The sequence below is a fragment of the Oncorhynchus keta genome, chromosome 9 (assembly GCF_023373465.1).
Source record: "Oncorhynchus keta strain PuntledgeMale-10-30-2019 chromosome 9, Oket_V2, whole genome shotgun sequence".
Classification (NCBI taxonomy): Eukaryota; Metazoa; Chordata; class Actinopteri; order Salmoniformes; family Salmonidae; genus Oncorhynchus; species Oncorhynchus keta.
The window spans coordinates 27,734,855-27,756,199 of NC_068429.1; the positions used below are offsets into that span (position 1 = coordinate 27,734,855).

At 44.0% G+C, this 21,345-nt stretch overlaps 1 protein-coding gene across 3 annotated transcripts in view; it reads right to left on the reverse strand.

Moving 5' to 3' along the window:
• The window catches only part of LOC118388077 (netrin receptor UNC5D-like), a 321,459-nt gene that overhangs the window by 35,106 nt on the left and 265,008 nt on the right, over positions 1-21,345 (reverse strand). For 2 of the 3 annotated variants that reach the window (XM_052525607.1, XM_052525606.1), the window contains exons 3-8: positions 19,940-20,083; positions 19,550-19,653; positions 5,989-6,163; positions 3,956-4,123; positions 2,456-2,620; positions 345-371 (exon numbers count right to left, since the gene is read on the reverse strand). In XM_052525607.1, the coding sequence (XP_052381567.1) occupies positions 345-371; positions 2,456-2,620; positions 3,956-4,123; positions 5,989-6,163; positions 19,550-19,653; positions 19,940-20,083 (783 nt within the window). The remainder of the gene's footprint in view (positions 1-344; positions 372-2,455; positions 2,621-3,955; positions 4,124-5,988; positions 6,164-19,549; positions 19,654-19,939; positions 20,084-21,345) is intronic. The other variant, XM_052525608.1, reaches the window with a different exon arrangement.

Genomic DNA, 21,345 nt, shown 5'->3' on the forward strand with positions numbered 1-21,345 from the left:
GTGGTTAATACATTTACATTTACATTTAAGTCATTTAGCAGACGCTCTTATCCAGAGCGACTTACAAATAATAATGTTAATAATAATGTTAATAATGTTAATAATGATAGGATAATGATGTTGGTGGTCGGATAATGTTAAATATGGGTGAATTTGATAATAATAATAATGCTAGTGGTAATAATGGTTCTGGATCATGATGTTGGAGTTTTGGGTTGGAGGGTTGTATCTGTGAGTGCTGGCGTGACAACCTATAATGGTTGTTATAGTAGAGGAGAAGCCATGGTGGTTTCAGTGTGTACATGGTGTGTTCTAAAGTAAGATGGTGATTGGAGAGAACTCACCCTGTGGCTTGGCGTCGTGTAGCAGATCTGCAAAGACACAGAGACACCATGTCAGTTCACTTCTACTTGAATGGAATACTACAGGATTTAACCTGCAGTTGTTTTCCAATGAGGACATGTATGTGTGTGCAGGTACTGTACAACATGTACATGTGTGTGTGCCTGTGTGTCGCGGTAGTAAGATTGGCCCAGTGATAGGACTCTTTATCATCCAGAGAGTACATGGTGTGTGTGTGTGTGTGTGTGTGTGTGTGTGTGTGTGTGTGTGTGTGTGTGTGTGTGTGTGTGTGTGTGTGTGTGTGTGTGTGTGTGTGTGTGTGTGTGTGTGTGTGAACATGAGTGTACATGCCCAAATGTGTGTGTGTGGTCATGATCATGATGTGTGTGTCTCATGGTAGTGAGATTGGTTCAGTGATGGAGATTTCTATCACCCAGGGATTGTATGGAGCATGTGTGTGTTTATGAGTGTATTTGTATGGGTGTGTGTGTGGAGATTGATGTGAGGAACATGATAAGGATGATTGTCTTCCTGCGGAGAGATGAAATGACATGGGCATCAGAAGAATGACTCAATAAATACTGTATGGACTTCCATGCCATGCTGTCAAAGCACGTGGCAGATACACTATGTCATTCACTGCTTATTGCAGCACTAAGGAACTTAGGATGGATTTGTCCACAATATTGCTGGTGTTGCAACTGGAAACATGCCAGCCAACATGCCATTCCAGCCAACATGCCATTCCAGCCAACATGCCATTCCAGCCAACAGAAGACTACTTTGTCTTTGGTGATGTTTTAAACTCTCAACAAAATAAGTGTGGTACTGATGATGATTATGATATAATCACAAAGGGGAGTAAAGAGGGAATCGATGAAAGTACTGATGATGATGATGATCCCAATGATGAACATTCTGAAGATCACAATGATGATGATGAAGATTCTCATGAAGATATGAATGATAATGATCTCCACCACCAGAGGTTTAGCACCAGATGAATCTGTATGTGACAATACTCACTGTGAGTGCAGAGACCCCCTGACAATACTCACTGTGAGTGCAGAGACCCCCTGGAAATACTCACTGTGAGTGCAGAGATCCCCTGACAATACTCACTGTGAGTGCAGAGACCCCCTGACAATACTCACTGTGAGTGCAGAGACCCCCTGGCAATACTCACTGTGAGTGCAGAGACCCCTTGACAATACTCACTGTGAGTGCAGAGACCCCCTGGCAATACTCACTGTGAGTGCAGAGACCCCTTGACAATACTCACTGTGAGTGCAGAGACCCCCTGGCAATACTCACTGTGAGTGCAGAGACCCCCTGGCAATACTCACTGTGAGTGCAGAGACCCCCTGACAATACTCACTGTGAGTGCAGAGATCCCCTGACAATACTCACTGTGAGTGCAGAGACCCCCTGACAATACTCACTGTGAGTGCAGAGACCCCCTGACAATACTCACTGTGAGTGCAGAGACCCCCTGGCAATACTCACTGTGAGTGCAGAGACCCCTGACAATACTCACTGTGAGTGCAGAGACCCCCTGGCAATACTCACTGTGAGTGCAGAGACCCCCTGGCAATACTCACTGTGAGTGCAGAGACCCCCTGACAATACTCACTGTGAGTGCAGAGATCCCCTGACAATACTCACTGTGAGTGCAGAGACCCCCTGACAATACTCACTGTGAGTGCAGAGACCCCCTGACAATACTCACTGTGAGTGCAGAGACCCCCTGACAATACTCACTGTGAGTGCAGAGACCCCCTGGCAATACTCACTGTGAGTGCAGAGACCCCCTGACAATACTCACTGTGAGTGCAGAGACCCCCTGGCAATACTCACTGTGAGTGCAGAGACCCCCTGGCAATACTCACTGTGAGTGCAGAGACCCCCTGACAATACTCACTGTGAGTGCAGAGACCCCCTGGCAATACTCACTGTGAGTGCAGAGACCCCCTGACAATACTCACTGTGAGTGCAGAGACCCCGTGACAATACTCACTGTGAGTGCAGAGATCCCCTGACAATACTCACTGTGAGTGCAGAGACCCCCTGACAATACTCACTGTGAGTGCAGAGACCCCCTGACAATACTCACTGTGAGTGCAGAGACCCCCGGTGCAGTTGTATGTTCCCAGAGCGGCCCCGTCACATAGCCTGCCTCCGCGTTTGGGCTCTGGGGCCGTACACTCTCGGTTGCGCTGCCTCTCACACTCACCACTGCACACCGTCCACTCTGTCCACTCTGCCCATCCACCATCCACTGAGAGGGAGGAAGGAAGTATTGCAAGGCTTAGAAAACACACAGGCATATGCACAGCATGTACAGTAACTACACAAGCACACAAAGGAGGATGCAGGTGACACATGCACACACACACAATCATATCATAGATTCCCAGAGTCAGCAAACAGCTAGGTGGAACATAACTGCCCCATCATTACTCCATAATTACTCTACACATGGACCTTACTGATAGAGCACTTACAATGGACTAGCCCTATAGCCCACCACACAAAATCCCCTCGTCTTTCTCTCCAGTGGCCACATTAGAACAATATCATGTTATGTTCTATCCTGGTGCTGACTCAAGCCAGGAAAGACAGTTTGCTTGTTCCATCAAGTCTCCTCTACTACCTTAACAACTCTGTAGGCTTTCAAGGTTTCCCTCTGCCTTGCTAATCTAAATGCAAATGCTGTGTTTGTGCACGGGCTGAGACTCACAGAGAGAGAGAGAGAGAGAGAGAGAGAGAGAGAGAGAGAGAGAGAGAGAGAGAGAGAGAGAGAGAGAGAGAGAGAGAGAGAGAGAGAGAGAGAGAGAGAAAGAGAGGGAGAAGGAGAGAAAAGAGTGGTTGAGCCAAATTGAGATAGTGTTTGCGGGAGAGTGCTGCCCTTGCCTGATAACTTTTCCCCAACATGACCAGCATTTCCCTGGTGATTGGTGTGGCGATCTGAAAGCATAAATTGGGCCAAGTGTAGAGGAACACTTGGACTGCGCAAATTACACAGCCGCTCTGATAACTGGCACTGATCCCTCTCTCTCTTTCTCTTGCTCTTTCTGTCTTTCTCTGTCTTTCTCACTCGTTGTAAGTGCTATTATCAATCATTCTGTTGTTAACTCTCCTGCACTTCAGTTGATTTTGCCTCAGTTATGCCTTATCCTTATTTTTTTTTCTATGTTCAAACTCTTCCATTCTCCCCTCTCTTCTTCTCGCTCTCTCTGTGTCTCTTCTCTCTCTCCCTCTCTTTCATCCCCGCCCTCTAACCTCTTCTCTCTATCTCTCCGTCTCTGTCTCGGAGGGGCACTGCATAACATTTCAGACTCCAAGCCACTGTCAGTCAGTAAAATGGGGTCAGACGATGGAGGGAAACTGGTTTGGAGGGAAATTACCCTAACAGCAGAGGCAGAGCCTTCCTCTGCCATGGAGAGCATCACTGTCATAAATACAGATGCTCAGGCAAATAATGCAAACCCACAACCAAACAATCCCCCTCCCAGACAGTCAGACAGTTGGATAGAATGAAAATCATGAAGAAAGACAGACAGATAGTCAGACAGACAAGAAGCCTGCTAGATAGCCAAATAGACAATCAGACCTGGGCAGAGGGCATTACAGGTACTCTTCTGGACAGACATGCCCTCGCAGAAGGCGCCCCCATTGAGAGGGGCAGGGTTGGTGCAAGTGCGGGAGCGTTTCTGGACCCCCCGCCCACAGGGCACGTTACAAGCCGACCAGTCTGTCCACAACGACCACCCTCCGTTCACTTGAGGAACAGAGAACGTAAGAGAAAGAGGGAGGAAGCAGAGGGAGAGATGGAGTAGGAGCGATGAAGATATGAGAGGGAGATGGGAGAGAGGGAGAAGGATAGAAGGTAAGAGACAAAAAGAGGGTGAGGAAAAGAAAGGGAAAGAAGGATAAAGGAATATAACATGACAGCTACTGTAAGTATGTGGAGGGAAGAGAAATACACTTCCAGAAGTATGAACACAGGCTTACTTTCTCCCTAAAACACACACAGACACACATGCATGCACGCACGCACACAAACACACACTCTCTCTTATAGCACATGTTCTGTCTGACAGAGACAGGCTGACTGCCTAAAACACAGGAACTCCATCTGGGCTAAACATGATGGGCCAAGAAACCAAAGGCATGTCAGAGAGGTGAACACTCCACTCCACTGTCTGTCTGTCTGTCTGTCTGTCTGTCTGTCTGTCTGTCTGTCTGTCTGTCTGTCTGTCTGTCTGTCTGTCTGTCTGTCTGTCTGTCTGTCTGTCTGTCTGTCTGTCTGTCTGTCTGTCTGTCTGTCTGTCTGTCTGTGTCTGTTTGTCTCTCACTCTCTCAGTCTCTCTTTCTCTGTCTCTCTCTCTCAGATGTGCTGGCCTCAATAGCAGCGGAGTGATTGACTGATGAGTTCATTCATCATCATTCATCATCAGACAGGAAACAAATGTCAGTGTGAGAACACATTACTCCACTACATCTGTCTGTCTTTAGGCTATTTCTCCCAGCAGGGCTTGCCAGTCACCTCATTAGCATGACAGGTAGTCAGGTACACAGACGACTGATAGGCAGGTTCTGTGTATAGAGAAAAACAGTAGCTGGATTTCCAGATGTTTTAATGGTTGTCAGTCAGTGTGGTGATTTGGTCTCGTTGACACAGAGGGGGTGTTTTTTAACTAGCAAAGCGGGTTTTGAGAGATGGGATGAATAAAGAGAAGAGGCCTACAGGGCTGCGAAAGCAGAAGCAACAGGGAATCCTAGCCTAGCGCAAACAGCCAGCGGTAACAACCAGCTAGCAGCCAGCTGGTAGGCACGCAGCTGAGGAGTTTTGACAGCTCATGTCAAAGCCTTTCTGTGTTTTTAAAAGTCTCGCTGTGTTTAAACACAACTAGGAAGTTGCTCATTACTTGCCTGTCACAGCATGGAACATGTCAGACAAGACATGTCAGATATGATGTTTCTGACTGCTCTTAACACTTAATGCTGCTTATGAGAGACTGAGTAAATGCATTGACAGGAGGCAGAAAACATCCTCTTCAGATACACGTGTCAAGAGAACGGAGATGAATACAGCAAATTAAGTGCTAACAATGTGATAATGGATATGGAACTAAGCATGTACAATAAAAAAAAATAAAACAATTGCTACAAAGATGTGACAGGCTATGACCAACCGCTGAGTGTGCATTTGGAGAAAGAATACAAGGGATGTTATTTGTAAGGAACATTTCCACATCATTTCCATGAATTGTGTGTCAAAATAGGACAACTCTGTATGGTTTGATTGTTGTAAGGTGTTTGACTTAGTGAAATAATAACACCCACCAAAATCAAGTTGTGCTTGATTGAGCTTGCCTTTGCGCAATGGATCTAATTATAAGAGTGAAAATGCTACCTATCTGTCCCTCAAGGCAGACTCAATGAAACGCTCAAAGTAATTGATGGTCTGCTCCATATGGTCTGCTCCATAGAGAAGTGTAGTATTCATTAGGCACGAAATGACGGAATGAACAGAATGAAACAGGGACGGACTACCTGAAGTCCAATAACAAATGCTTATCTTTGTTTACCGTTGAACAATGTTTTACAATGTGACCTAATGATTCCAGCCCATCGTCTTACCAAAGATGACCACAGTGGCAGTGAGGCTGCGTCTCTTTGCCACAATGTTGCTAGCCAGACATGTGTAGTTCCCGGAGTCGGACAGACGCGCCTCTTGGATGATCAGGTTGTGGTCCGCTCGCGTGTTGATGTTCCCGTCCGAGCCCACTGGCTCTTCATTCTTCAACCACTCCACCTAGAACAACAGACATTAACAGGGAGTGAGGCTGCCATTGGTCGAAATCTCAAATCCACCAATCAGAATGAAGAATGGGAGTGAGGCTGCTGATAGGTCAATTCAAAATAATGCTTGCAAACAACGCAACATAGGTACAACACTATACAGTTGAAGTCCGAAGTTTACATACACTTAGGTTGGAGCCATTAAAACTCATTTTTCAACCACGCCACAAATGTCTTGTTAACAAACTATTATTTTGGCAAGTCGGTTAGGACATGTACTTTGTGCATGACACAAGTCATTTCTCCAACAACTGTTTACAGACAGAATATTTCACTTATAATTTACTGTTTCACAATTCTAGTGGGTCAGAAGTTTACATACACTAAGTTGACTGTGCCTTTAAACAGCTTGGAAAATTCCAGAAAATTATGTCATGCTTCTGAAGCTTTTGATAGGCTAATTGACATAATGTCACGCCCTGGCCTAAGTTATCTTTGTTTTCTTTATTATTTTGGTTAGGCTAGGGTGTGACAAGGGTGGTTGGTTTAGTTTTTGTATTGTCTAGGTGTTTTTGACCTGTCTAGGGTTTTTGTATATATATATGAATTGGTTCCCAATCAGAGGCAGGTGTTTGTGGTTGTCTCTGATTGGGGATCCTATTTAGGGCCATTTTCCATTTTGGTTTTGTGGGTTATTATTCAATGTTTAGTTGCCTGCTCGTACTAGTCATATTGCTTCACGGTTCGTTTTGTTAATTTGTATAGTTTTGTTCAGTGTTGCATTCGTTTAATGAAATAGAATGTACGCTTATCACGCTGTGCCTTGGTCTCCTCATGACGACCGTGACAGAATAACCCACCAAACCAGGAACAAGCAGCGTGAAAAGGAGGAACTGTGCTAAATGGGGAAATGGACCTGGGAGGAGATATTAGATGGAGCAGGACCCTGGACACAGCCGGGAGAGTATCGCAGTCCTAAGGAGGAGTTAGAGGCAGCGAAAGCGGAAGGCGATACTACGAGGATAAATACCGGAGAATAGAGCAAGAGCCACGATATGAAGGTACACGGCTAGCACGGAAGCCCGAGAGACAGCCCCAAGACATTTTGGGGGGCACACGAGGAGATTGCATGAGTCAGGTCGGAGACCTGAGCCTACTCCTCATGATTACTGTGGTGAGATTGTTACTGGTCAGGCACCGTGTTATGCGGTAGAGCGCACGGTGTCTCCAATGCACTATTCTAGCCCGCTGCGCTCTAATTCCAGCTCCTCGCATTGGCCGGGCTAGAATGGGCATCCAGCCAAGAAGGAGGGTGCCGGCTCAGTGCTCCTGTCTCCAGCATACCTCTTTGGACCAGGATATCCTGCGCCGGCTCTGCGTACTGCGTCTCCGGTCTCCTCCTTATGACGACCGTGACATTTCATTTCAGTCAATTGGAGGTGTACCTGTAGATGTATTTCAAGGCCTACCTTCAAAGTAAGTGTCTCTTTGCTTGACATCATGGGAAAATCAAAATAAATCAGCCAAGACCTCAGAAAAAAATTGTAGATAGTCTGGTTCATCCTTGGGAGCCATTTCCAAATGCCTGAAGGTACAACGTTCATCTGTACAAACAATAGTATGCAAGTATAAACACCATGGGACCACGCAGCCGTCATACCGCTCAGGAAGGAGACGCGCTCTGTCTCCTAGAGATGAACGTACTTTGGTGCGAAAAGTGCAAATCAATCTCAGAACAACAGCAAAGGACCTTGTGAAGATGCTGGAGGAAAATAATACAAAAGTGGTCCTTCTGTAGCTCAGTTGGTAGAGCATGGCGCTTGTAACGCCAGGGTAGTGGGTTCGATTCCCGGGACCACCCATACGTAGAATGTATGCACACATGACTGTAAGTCGCTTTGGATAAAAGCGTCTGCTAAATGGCATATATTATTATTATTATTATATTAGTGGGTTCGATTCCCGGGACCACCCATACGTAGAATGTATGCACACATGACTGTAAGTCGCTTTGGATAAAAGCGTCTGCTAAATGGCATATATTATTATTATCTATATCCACAGTGAAACGAGTCCTATATCGACATAACCTGAAAGGCCGCTCAGCAAGGAAGAAGCCACTGCTCCAAAACCGCCACAAAAAAGCCAGACTACTGTTTGCAACTGCACAGGGGGACAAAGATCGTACTTTTTGGAGAAATGTCCTCTGGTCTGATGAAACAAAAATAGAACTGTTTGGCCATAATGACCATCGTTATGTTTGGAGAACACCATCCCAACCGTGAAGCATTATGGGGGGTAACAGTATCATGTTGTGGGGGGTGACAGCATCATGTTGTGGGGGTGCTTTAATGCAGGAGGGACTGGTGCACTTCACAAAACAGATGGCATCATGAGGGAGGAATATTATGTGGATATATTGAAGCAACATCTCAAGACATCAGTTAAAGCTTGGTCGCAAATGGGTCTTCCAAATGGACAATGACTCCAGGGATGCTTCCAAAGTTGTGGCAAAATGGCTTAAGGACAACAAAGTCAAGGTATTGGAGTGGCCATCACAAAGCCCTGACCTCAATCTTATAGAAAATGTGTGGGCAGAACTGAAAAAGTGTGTGCAAGCAAGGAGTCCTTACAATCCTGACTCAGTTACACCAGCTCTGTCAGGAGGAATGGCCCAAAATTCACCCAACTCATTTTAGGAAGCTTGTGGAAGGCTACCTGAAATGTTTGACCCAAGTTAAACAATTTAAAGGCAATGCTACCATATACTAATTAAGTGTACGTAAACTTCTGACCCACTGGGAATTTGATGAAAAAAATAAAAGCTGAATAAAACATTCTCTCTGCTATTATGCTGACATTTCACATTCTTAAAATAAAGTGGTGATCCTAACAGACCGAAGACAGGGAATATTTTTTACTAGGATTAAACGTCAGGAATTTTGAAAAACTGAGTTTAAATGTATTTGGCTCAGGTGTATGTAAACTTCTGACTTCAACTGTATGTTCCATACAATTGACTGGCACGAAGTAGGCTCTCTAACCCTCACCCTCACTATTAGTATTACTATGAGAGTGACTTCCAGCCTCCCTTTAACCAATCAGAAGGACTCCCAGCCTCCCCTCAACCAATCAAAGCAAAGCTCTCAACAGGGTCACACCCTCTGACCATTAACAATTCAGCAGCCATGTTGCGAGTGAAAGTAATTAGGAATTACAAACTAAAGGTACGCTCCACTGATGCCCTCCCTGTATCGCATGACTGGCCCTGTAAATTGCAATGAATGTGCCGTTGGCTGGAGGTGCTCAATGAGCGACTAGCCAGGGCATCTAGGAGCAAGGCTTGATTTACGACTGTGTGTTTGAGGATTAAAAACTCTCCCCACCCCACTGAGAGCCCTGGTGATGTGTGTGTGTGTGTGTGTCTAGTCACCAGGGGGATACCAGAACAACCAATAACACACAATCTCAGAGATTGCTTTGCTCTTTGGCAGTGCCCCCGAAAGACGAATGCGAGCGGAGAAATCAATAAATCACCAGTCATGTTGTCACAAGTGGCTTTTTTTCTTCCTTTGATGGCCAGAGAAGTCTTTCATCATGTGCTTTTAATTTCACTCTTTTCACAGTTCTGCTCCAGAGCGCTGAGAGAAACTATGCTGGTGGCCCTTCTCACTCTCTTTTCCTTTCTCTCTACAATTTTCCTGGTCTTCAATGCCTAATCAACCCCCATGTTACATTTCCAACTATATTTTCTCCAGCATTGCTACAAACAACATGAAGTCAACTCAACAGAGAGGGCCAGTACTCAGAACCTGCCAAACTAGAAAAGGAAGCCATGTTGCGTTTTTTCAAATATCCAATTGAGTATTTATTTTCAGCACCAGTCAAAAGTTTGGACACACCTTCTCATTCAAAGGATTTTCTTTATTTTTACTATTTTCTACATTGTAGAATAATAGTGAAGACATCAAAACTATTAAATAACACATTTGTAATCATGTAGTAACCAAAAAAGTGTTAAACAAATCAAAATATATTTTAGATTTGAGATTCTTCAAAGTAGCCACTCTTTGCCTTGATGACAACGTTGCACACTCTTGGCATTCTCTCAACCAGCTTCACTTGGAATGCTTTTCAAACAGTCTTGAACGAGTTCCAACATATGCTGAGCATTTCTTGGCTGGTTTTTCCTTCACTCTGCTGTCCAACCCATCCCAAACCATCTCAATTAGGTTGAGGTCGGGTAATTGTGGAGGCCGGGTCATCTGATGTAGCACTCCATTACTCTCCTTCTTGATCAAATAGCCCTTACACAGCCTGGAGGTGTGTTGGGTCATTGTCCTGTTGAAAACAAATGATAGTCCCACTAAGTGCAAACCAGATGGGATGGTGTATCGTTGCAGAAGGCTGTGGTAGCCATGCTGGTTAAGTGTACCTTGAATTCTAAATAAATCACAGAAAGTGTCACCAGCAAAGCACTATCACACCTTCTCCTCCATGCTTTACGGTGGGAACCACACATGTGAAGATCATCCTTTCACCTACTCTGCGTCTCACAAAGACATGGGGGTTGGAAACCAACATTTTACATTTAGACTCATAAGACCAAAGGACAGATTTCCACTGGTCTAATGTCCATTGCTCGTGTTTCTTGTCCCAAGAAAGTCTCTTCTTCTTATTGGTGGGTCTTCCTTTCCTGTGGCGGTCCTCATGAGAGCCAGTTTCATCATAGCGCTTGATGGTTTTTGCGACTGCACTTGAAGAAACTTTCAAAGTTCTTGAAATGTTCCAAACTGACTGACCTTCATGTCTTCAAGTAATGATGGACTGTCGTTTCTCTTTGCTTATTTGAGCTGTTCTTGCCATAATATGGACTTGGTATTTTACCAAATAGGGTTATCTTCTATATACCACCCCTACCTTGTCACACAACACAACTGATTGGCTCAAACACATTAAGAAGGAAATAAATTCCTTGAATTAACTTTTAACAAGACACACGTATTAATTTAAATGCATTCCAGGTGACAACCTCATGAAGCTGGTTGATAGAATGCCAAGAGTGTGCAACGCTGTCATCAAGGCAAAGGGTGGCTACTTTGAAGAATCTCAAATCTAAAATATATTTTGATTTGTTTCACACTTTTTCGGTTACTACATGATCCCATATGTGTTATTTCATAGTTTTGATGTCTTAACTATTATTCTACAATGTAGACAATAGTAAAAAATAAAGCTAAACCCTTGAATGAGTAGGTGTGTCCAAACCTTTGACTGGTACTATATATATATATATACAAACAAATAAAACAGGCTTATTAGACTTATTTTTCACTATCACATCATTTGTCTTCATTAGTCATGTATTAATTCTCACTTCCTCTCCCTAATGATGACTTTTTTTGCTCATCCGGTCTTTCTGTTCCCCTTCTTCCCTCATTTTTCCATTGCTCTGTGTTGTTTCTGCTTTGATTAATCTCTCTCTCTCTCCCTCTCACTGTATATTTCTCTCTCTCTCGATGGGCAGTGCAAACCAGGGCAGTGATTTGCATTCTGCAGTGACAGTCACTAAGTCTGGCCGTTGGGGGTGGGGGAGAGAGCGCTTGGGGTGGTAGTAAGGACTCGGGGACAGACTGATAAGCATGGGGAGGATGGGAAATGGATTTGTTTACAGTTACTTGCCACTTTATTTTCCAATTAAAAGGCATCAAGCAGCACTTGGTTGAGCCATGCCCACTCTGAGGTCTGCACTCCAGTCTGTCTTGATAACCCCTATCATTTGACTGGTCAGACAGAGTCCTCGGGGGTGTTATGGTACAGGGTGCGGATATGTCAACTGGTGTTATGACAGGTGCGAGCCAGCAGGGGGCAGAGTGACGGGCACCCCCACATTGGCAATTGAACTGTAGGGAGGCTTTGATATTTGTTGTGACGGTTTGAAGCTGTTTGAAGATGCAGAGATGAGAGAGTTGACATCTGTGGCTAACCCCACGTCAGCGCCCCGCGTCGCTCATTTGCAGAGAACGAGCCAAAGGAGCCGTACCTACTACGTCCTGACCTTGACTCAACAACAAAGCTAAGAGCCAATCAGGTCATTCCAATTAGGCCATATGCCAAATCAGGTGTAATAACTAACAACTCATTTACATCGAAACAAAAAAGCAACTGGCCGTCACATTTACATTCATTTACAGTGGAAGTGAAAGCAACTAGAGGGCAATTACCAAACACTGCGGCGATATCCCCGTATCCTTCCATCCAACTCGATTAACTTTGAGTTTCATTAACAAGCTCCCTCCTCCATCACTCCCTCCTTTCCATCTCTACATCCCCTCTATCCCTTCCTCCCTCAATCATGTGCGGCCTTTTCCCTGTCGATGCTATGATGACTTTCAGGGAGATCACATTAAACAAATGAGATCTTGCAATGTGACAGCGACATTTTTCTGTGGCGGGGGCAGTGGTGGCAGTGCGCTAAACCCTCTGTTTCTTATCTCGCTGTCATCTCGCCAAATGTTATGTTTATCAGTGAATGATTACATTTTAAGCACTTCAAATGACTTTGGATCAGCCGACCTGATTAATGACTCATTACAATTTGGTGGGGGATGATTGGGCGCTTACTACCAAGCCTAATGATTGTGAATAAAAAATAAAAGAATCAAGTTATTGAAAAAAAAAAAATTCTCTCCACCTCTCCAAAGTTTCTTCCTTTATTGCACTGAGTAATCTGTGTGATCGTCTTCTTGACAGTTAATATGGGCCTTTCATTGCGGCTCATACTCTAATTGTGTTTTCATTATGCTACTTTCATTATTCACCGTAGATGATCCTTACATTACATTTGCAACACGAGTTCCCTTTAATCGCTCTCATTAAAACGACTTAAACATGACAAAAGTATTTTATTTTCTCCCGGATCTATCATGCAACCAGGTGAACAAAGGAATCATCTAGGCTCTAATACAGTAGGAACCCATTGTAGCTTTAGCTACGTGCTTTTCACTTTGCCACAGAACAGCATGGTGTATTCAGACCCCTTGCCCTTTTCCACATTCTGTTACATCCGCGTGCGCCATTGTTCGCAAGTTGATTTTGTCCATCCACACCAGATGCGATAGGACATGCAGGTTGAAATATCAAAACAAGCCCTGAATCAACTATATTAATTTGGGGACAGGTTGGAAAGTATTAAACATTCATGGCAATTTAGCTAGCTTGCTGTTGCTAGCTAATTTGTCCTGGGATATAAACATTGGGTTGTTATTTTACATGAAATGTACAAGTTCCTCTACTCTGACAATTAATCCACAGATAAAAGGGTAAACCGAGTTCGTTTCTAGTAATCTCTCCTCCTTCAAGCTTCTTCTTCTTTTTTGGACTTCATATGGCGGTTGGCAACCAACTTTAATTAAGGTGCATTAATACCACCAACTGGACTGGAGTATTGACCTCAGTTAATCTTTCAATCACCCATATGCTCCTAAAAACTAATGAGGAGATGGGAGAGGTGGGACCTGCAGCACATCAAGCATCACAAATAGAACCAAGTGCTATTTTTGTGCCTGGCTATGCAGAGGTCGTTGACGCACGTGAGCAGTTTGGATGCAATGATTGAATAACATTTATGTGTACATTTATTTTGCAACGCTCACGCACGTAACGCGAGTGTTGTGGACAGCATGTTATTATTAAATGGATTCAATAGTCCCCCCCCCCCCTCATCAATCTACACACAATACCCCATAATGACAAAGCAAAAATAGATTTGTAGAAATGTTTGTACATTTCTATATTTTTTAAATAGAAATATCACATTTACATATGTATTCAGACCCTTTACTCAGTAATTTGTTGAAGCACCTTTAGCAGCGAGTCTTCTTGGGTATGACGCGACAAGCTTGGCACACCTGTATTTGTGGAGTTTCTCCCGTTCTTCTCTGCTGATCCTCTCAAACTCTGTCAGGTTGGATGGGGAGTGTTGCTGCATGGCGATTTTCAGGTCTCTCCAGAGATGTTCGATCGGGTTCAAGTCCGGGCTCTGGCTGGGCCAGTCAAGGACATGCAGAGACTTGTCCCGAAGCCACTCCTGCGTTGTCTTGGCTGTGTGCTTAGGGTGGTTGTCCTGTAGGAAGGTGAACCTTCACCCCACTCTGTGGTCCTGATCAGGTTTTCATCAAGGTTCTCTCTGTACCTTGCTCCATTCATCTTCGCCTCGATCGTGACTAGTCTCCCAGTCCCTGCCACTGAAAAACATCCCCAGAGCATGATGCTGCTATCACCATGCCTCACCGTAGGGATGGTGCCAGGTTTCCTCCAGGCGTGACGCTTGGCATTTAGGCCAAAGAGTTGAATCTTGTTTTCATCAGACCAGTGAATCTTGTTTCTCATGGTCTGAGAGTCTTTAGGTGCCTTTCGGCAAACTCCAAGCGGGCTGTCACATGCCTTTTACTGAGGATTGGCTTCCGTCTGGCCACTCTACCATAAAGGCCTGATTGGTGGAGTGCTGCAGGGATGGTTGTCCGTCTGGAAGGTTCTCCCATCTCCACAGAGGAACTCTGTCAGAGTGACCATCAGGTTCTTGGTCACCTCCCTGACCAATTCCCGATTGCTCAGTTTGGCCGGGCTTCTACCTCTAGGAAGAGTGTTGGTGGTTCCAAACTTCTTCAATTTAAGAATAATGGAGGCCATTGTGTTTTTGGAGACCTTCAATGCTGCAGAAATGTTTTGGTACCCTTCCCCAGATCTGTGCCTCGACACATGCACTGTCAACTGTGGGACCTTATATAGACAAGTGTGTGCCTTTCAATATCATGTCCAATCAATTGAATTAACCACAGGTGGACTCCAATCAAGTTGTAGAAACACCTCAAGGATGTTAAATGGAAACAGGATGATGCACCTGAGCTACATTTCGAGTCTTATAGCAAAGGGTCTGAATACTTATGTTAATATTTTTTTTGTTGCTTTGTCATTTTGGGTTATTGTGTGTAAATTGCTAAGGAAAAAAAGTATTTAATACATTTTGGAATAAGGGTGTAACGTAACAAAATATGGAAAAAGTGAAATACTTTCCGAAGGCACTGTAGATTGAGCCATCTAGGATCTAGTTCAGATGTGTCTGCTCCAGTCGCAGACCCCACCTGCTGTACTCTGGGACACAGGCAGCCACAGACCTTTATCCGGATGCCATTTTGGCTTCATTCCTACTGAGCCAGATGGAGTGACATTGTCTGCTGTTCACTGGCATGGAAACATGCACACAGCAGCCCAGTTCACATAGCCCACTCTCTGATGGTTAAAAAAATAAACAGTGGAGCCACTCGACTCTGGCGTCTCCCTCAGTTGGTATTTCCTTTGAGGGAACGGACTAAAGAAACAACCCAGCTAGCACATAACGTTCTGAGAACCATATGTTTCTTAGATCTTGGTGAGAGCATGGTTGTCCTATGGTTATTTTGCATACAACCTTCCCACAACCTTCTGGGAATGGTGCAGGACAGTTGCTTGGTTTTGGAACATTCTCGGCACATTTAAGGAACTTGACAAAAACATTTTTTTCTTGGTATTTCATTAATTTAACAGAACGGTTCATAAAAGTTCAAACATGGTTACACTTCATTTCAACTTCGGTAACGTTCTAGGAACGTTCTCCAATTTTGCGCTGCCCTTTCTGTCTCGCAATCACGGCCAGGTGTGAAACAGCCTGGAATCGAACCAGGGTCTGTATTGAAGCCTCTAGCACTGAGATGCAGTGCCTCAGACCGCTGCGCCACTCGGGAGAGGTGGCAATGGCTCAGAGAATGTTCTAAGAACATTCTTTTAAAACATATACATTCCATTCTGAGCATCTACAAAACTCTCTCTTTCCTCTATTTTGGTGTGTTCAGGTGTGTTGGCGTGCCCACTAATTGGCCACACCTGATCTTAATGAGGGCTTGTTTCCTTTGAAATGGGGTGTCATGACTGTCCTGATCAGGTCAGGTTACAGGAGACCACAACCCTACAGATTATCTCTCAACCACAACAAGAGGAGGAGAGATCTAGGGGTCTGAAGATGTGGGGGTTTTATGACCCCTCACGCCCATGGTAAATCTTAGGCCACAGACAAAATTCGTTTGTCCTCTCACTATGGAGAACCAGCCTCAGAACATTAAAAATGCAATAAAGGGACTTTGGAACAATGGTTTCCGTCAGTCACAATGGTGGTCATGACGATAGATGGAATATGAAAATGTATGTCATTTTTGTTTTGTTATTAAAGGTTAATAGATGACGTTATTACGTTATTAGTTACAATGTTATTATAGCATTGTAACTTTAAGAGTCTTCCCAGTATATGCTTGATGTTTATACATTGTACGTTGTGTGGAAAATGTCCAAATCAAAGAGAATGTTTTGATAAAGGTGAAATGTGAAGTTAGTTGTCTAAAATTGGATTTGAGCCTCTTAACTTGGTACGCCCAGAGAATTGCCCTAACGGCGGTTACGCCCACTTCTGACCCGAGGGTATAACATTAACATGAGTAACCGAGCTGCAGCCGAGGTCTAAAAAGTCAGCGAACCCTAAACGCAACACAAGGTTGAAGACAAAGAAATATTTTTTCTACCCATGGTACTGATGAGTAGCTGTGTCGAAGCAGGTGAATTCAAGCCGGACCACCTAGCCTCCACTCTCCATCGAATCGTGGTATCTACACTGTTTCATTCCTACGCTGTGAGCTCTGAGCTACATAGCTGTCTGTCTTTAGAAGACCCCCTCCAGAGCAAGGGCGAGGAATCAGACCACTAAGTCAAAAGGACACTGACATCGTGAGGACAACCAGAGAGTTGCGCCGGAGAAGTGTGTCATTGAGAAGCCTAGACGACCCACGCGGAGATTCCCATCTGTGACCTCCCACACGTATTTACATCATTATATTCTGACCCATAAGAGCGGCAGTTCGGGGCAAAGCTAGGGTTAAAATAAGCATAGCTGACAAATGCACCCAAATGTATATTTATCTCGTGTACTTTCTCTTTCTCTCTCTCTTTTAAATCCCCATTTTGGGTAACATGCGCCATAGTGTGTTTGTCCGTTCTAATCAATAGCCTAGACTGTGTATCTTTTATCATCATTTTAGCTTTCCAGTAAATAAATAATCAACTAAGATTGGTGTGGTACGAACTCATTGGTGGGACCCTGATCCGTGCAGATTCCTGGATTATGTGACGTTCAGAATGAGGTTGTAGAGGAAACGGATTAATTAGCGACGGTTGTAAAATCGATATTCTGATATTCTTCAAATAAATTAATTTGGGAAATAGAAACTCAATAAAAACTCATTTTCCCATGGTGACCCAGGTTAATGAGTTAATAATTGCTTGATTCATATAATCACGCAATTAGAAACCTTTAATCATTCGATGAGCAACAGTCGTCACATTAACTAATACAACGTCACGACAGGGGTCTGTTTGAATAGACTAAAATTAACAGCTTTGTATGCGTAAAAAAGCATGGCATGCTAGCTCCATCCTGGTGGTGCAGTGGACTAATTCCATGGATATATTATAGGTTCAAATCTCACTGAAGCTGTTTCACAATAAAAAATAAATGTGTTTTCATAATTAATGCCAAAGGAAATTCATTTCTATGTGTCCTTGCTGTGCTTTCAGTTAAAAAGTTCATCCAAAATAAGCTGTGTTATTAAAAGTCTTATTGAAACATTCAGTTGAAGTTTTAAGGAAGTTATTCTAAAACCTCCAAATGACCTATAATTTTTGTTCTAAAATGTTCAGGTGAAATGTTCACTTCTGTTCTCAGAACATTTAAAAAATGTTTTGTTTTGTTTGGCTTTGTTCCCGCAACCAATGTGAAACCAAAAACATACGTTCCCACAACATCCAGGGAACCAAATGTGCTTGCTCGGAGAGATGTGGCATGTGAGGATGCTATGATGATTTGTAGTGCGTTGCTTTTTATGCATTGGAAAATCACACCCATTACATATGCATAGATAAATGAGGGTGAACTGTTGGCAAGTTATTAAATGTTGATTCAAATGTGCAGTGCTTGTATTAGCTCAGTAGCAATAATGTGTTTACATGAACTCACAGTACTATGCAAATTGCAGCAAAATGTGAAACAGCATTCAAATGAACAGCATGACCAAAGCAAACGAAGTCTCGACAGCCAAACACCACACACAGTAGTTTGGCTAATCAGATTGCATCCACGGCCTCATTTGCTTCAACTCTAAACAGTTTCTGAACCTCCCTCTGAGCCAAAATGTCTTCAGAGCTACATTCTCAACAGGGGGTGGTAAAGTCCATGACATGACATTCGGTTAGAGAGGGAGTTAAGTGATACTAATGCCCCAGATTCACATGGAGATGTTCATAGGGTTGCTTTCCGTCTGCAGACATGAGCATTTTCTTGCATGAGAACCATGTTGGAGAAACAGATGAATTTCTACTACGTATTTTATAACCAATCTCTTCTATAGCTGGAGTCACATTCATAAATGCATGAGGACTTGCCTACTTGATGACCACAATGCATGGAGGGTGACCCGCACTACAGCTCAGGACCATTTGTGTGGGTTGAATCATTCATCACATAGACACACAGGCGTAAGCACACACACACACACAGGTGCAAACACACACACAAGCACCATACACACACATACACACACACACACACACACACACACTCCAATCCAAGGCAATCCAATACACATCCATATGTATAAGACACACGGTTCGACATACAATCTCTCTGACAGAAAGGAAACTCAGAAACACTATGACACACAAAACCACTTGCACACACACACACACACATGTACACAAATATACCCTCACGCACGCGCACACGCACACACACACACACACACACACACACCTCTCATACCACTGAAAGTAAACCAGCCAGTGAAAACCTACTTCCTTATTCACCCTGAAGATGAAAGTGACATGAGACCAGAGAGGAGCACCAACACAGAGAATTTATCCATGGCACCTAAGTAAGTCATAACTTTTCAACCTTCACTTTATAACGTGTGGAGGAGATACGTATTGCCTCAAGTATATAACAAGCCTATATCACCATCTCTACATCTCCACTCGGGGGTAAACACACATAACAAAAGCCAGTCACTCAGATGCTGAAGGGGATGGGGCTTGTAGTGGAAGCAGTTCCACTGGGGAGAATCTGCCACTCTCAACTCTAAAGAGAAATGTAGATATCTTGGATACTGTAGTAGTAATCATACTTTGAACAAATAACTGTAACCGATTAATTATTGTGGGCAAGAAAACAACTTGAGGCTGTTACAGTGCATTATACGACTTGTTATAAGCAAATTATTATGAAAATCGGTGTATACTGTGAGTTGAAACATGCAGGCCTTACCTCAGCGACAGGCACTCCCTCTGGTGGACGGCAGTGCAGCACAATCATGCCTTTAATGGGCACCTCCCTCCCCTGGGGGTCCTGCTCAAAGTTCTTCCTCAGGTCTGGGAGAGGGAGAGGGGAGGGGAGGGACAAACGAAGACAGGATTCAATTCATCAGAGTTTCTGGGATTAAATCAAACAGCACTCTCTTTTAGGCAATAGGATTCATTTTATATTTCTTTGACTCCAAATATATATATTTCCATCCGCTTACTTCCTCTCTCTTTCTCTTTCAATCAGTCACTCCCATACTCACTCTCTATCTCTCTCATCTACTAATCTTCCCTGACTCACTACCCCCCCCCCCCTCTCTTTCTCTCTCTCTGCTGGTATGGTTCTGCTACTCACAGGCGATGCGTACGGTGGCCTTGCGGCTCTTGGAGGTGCCCAGGTGGCTCCAGGCCACACACAGACACCAGTAGTCCTCGGGGCCGTGGAAATCCTCCACCTGCTGACGAGACACGTTGATCATCACCTCCCGGATCTTCAACCCTGCAGGGACACACAGATTATAATCCCAGATTACCATTTTATGTTATTTATTTATTTAACCTTTATTTAACTAGGCAAGTCAGTTAAGAACAAATTCTTATTTATAATGACAGCCTACACCAGCCAAACCCAGACGACGGTGTGCACCGCCCTATGGGACTCCCAATCACGGCTGGTTGTGATAAAGCCTGGATTTGAAACAGGGTGTCTGTAGTGATGCCTCAAGCACTGAGATGCAGTGCCTTATACCGCTGCGCCACTCAGGAGCCCATCACCGATGATCATCAGAGATGACATCATCCATATTATAATCCAAATTATCACTCAGATTATAAGAAATGTATAGCTAAAATGATCAAAACATGACGTAATCATGAGACTTGGCGAGATGGAAAACACGGGAGATGAAATATCCAGGCGATAAGAGATTATCAGTCCCAAATAGATGAAGAGGTCAACAGAGAGAGGAGTGCCTGTCAGATTACTCAGATTACTGTTTCATTTCCACCCATACATTGTCATCAGATTGACATCTGAAGCCTGACAAATCTATATAAAGAACTTCATTATCATAATTTATCAATTTATCATAATTCTATCAGTCAGATAATCTACTTCAGTGCGGCAACTGGAGGACAAATGATGCAGGATGATGCCATTGTGATAGGAATCGTTATTGATCCTCTTAAACTCACTCAGTTCTGCTAATGCCTTAATCCATTTATACAAATTATCAACCCAAAGTGAGACTAAATGGTACACTTTGTATACCAAACATTAGGAACACCTACCTAATATTGAGTTCCACCCACCCCCCCTTTTGCCCTGAGATCAACCTCAATTCGTCGGTGTATGGACTGTACAAGGTGTCGAAAGTGTTCCACAGGGATGTAGGCCCATGTTGTCTCCAATGTCACTGGCTTACTGGTGCTCTTCCATGCCGTCCCTAGGAGGGGTGCGTCACTGAATTGAGTCACTGACGTGATCTTCCTGTCCGTGTTGGCGCCCTCTCGGGATCGTGCCGAAGAGGAGATCTTCGTGGGCTATACTCAGTCTTGTCTCAGGGTAGTAAATTTGTGGTTTGGGGATATCCCTCTAGTGGTGTGGGGGCTGTGCTTTGGCAAAGTGGGTGGGATTATATACTGCCTGGTTGGCCCTGTCCGGTAGTATCATCGGACGGGGCCACAGTCTCAGCCTCCTGTATTAATGCTGCAATAGTTTGTGTCGGGGAGCTAGGGTCAGTCTGTTATATCTAGGTTATT